The sequence below is a fragment of the Charadrius vociferus genome, unplaced genomic scaffold (genome assembly GCF_000708025.1).
Source record: "Charadrius vociferus isolate BGI_N301 unplaced genomic scaffold, ASM70802v2 scaffold477, whole genome shotgun sequence".
Lineage (NCBI taxonomy): Eukaryota > Metazoa > Chordata > Aves > Charadriiformes > Charadriidae > Charadrius > Charadrius vociferus.
This window is the reverse complement of record NW_009649449.1, coordinates 4,612,158-4,612,624: the sequence shown is the minus strand read 5'-3', so window position 1 is coordinate 4,612,624 and position 467 is coordinate 4,612,158. Positions and strand designations below refer to the sequence as shown.

The 467-nt window shown below is 54.4% G+C and overlaps 1 protein-coding gene across 1 annotated transcript in view; it reads left to right on the top strand.

Annotated features, from left to right (window-relative positions):
• The first annotated feature begins 341 nt into the window (after window positions 1-341).
• TTC34 (tetratricopeptide repeat domain 34) overlaps window positions 342-467 on the top strand; it is a 17,626-nt gene continuing 17,500 nt past the window's right edge. The window contains 1 exon segment of the mRNA XM_009889679.1: window positions 342-464. Coding sequence (XP_009887981.1) covers window positions 342-464 — 123 coding nt within the window.

The window sequence follows — 467 nt, the reverse complement described above, 5'->3', positions numbered from 1 at the left end:
AGTAATCAAAGTAATAGGCAAACTCTTAATAAAACGGCAAGAAGTCTCGATTAATCATAGAGGGGTTTTCTCTTTTGAATGTCAAAGAATGTGGATAAGGAAAAGGCTGGACTTCAGAAACAGCCCTGGCTGAAAGGAACATCATGGGTCTAAACGCCCCTAAAACCACAATTGACTTACCACTAAAAACATTTTTTTATCTTTAAAAAATAAGGTTAAAAACGCATACTGCGCCACAGGCAATTTTGCTGCCTTTGGTAACCACCTCACTTTCTCCAGCCCCACCGAGGGCGAAGGGACCCGGGTTACTCTCCCTGAGGTAACGGTCCCTTTCCCGCGCCATGACCCGGCCCGGCCCGCACCGCCAGGCCCGAAACGCGCCCTACGAGCAGCCGCGGGCCCGGCCTCCTCACGGGCCGCCCCCGCTGCGGGCCCGAGGGGGAGGCAGCCCCCGGCGAGGCCAGGCA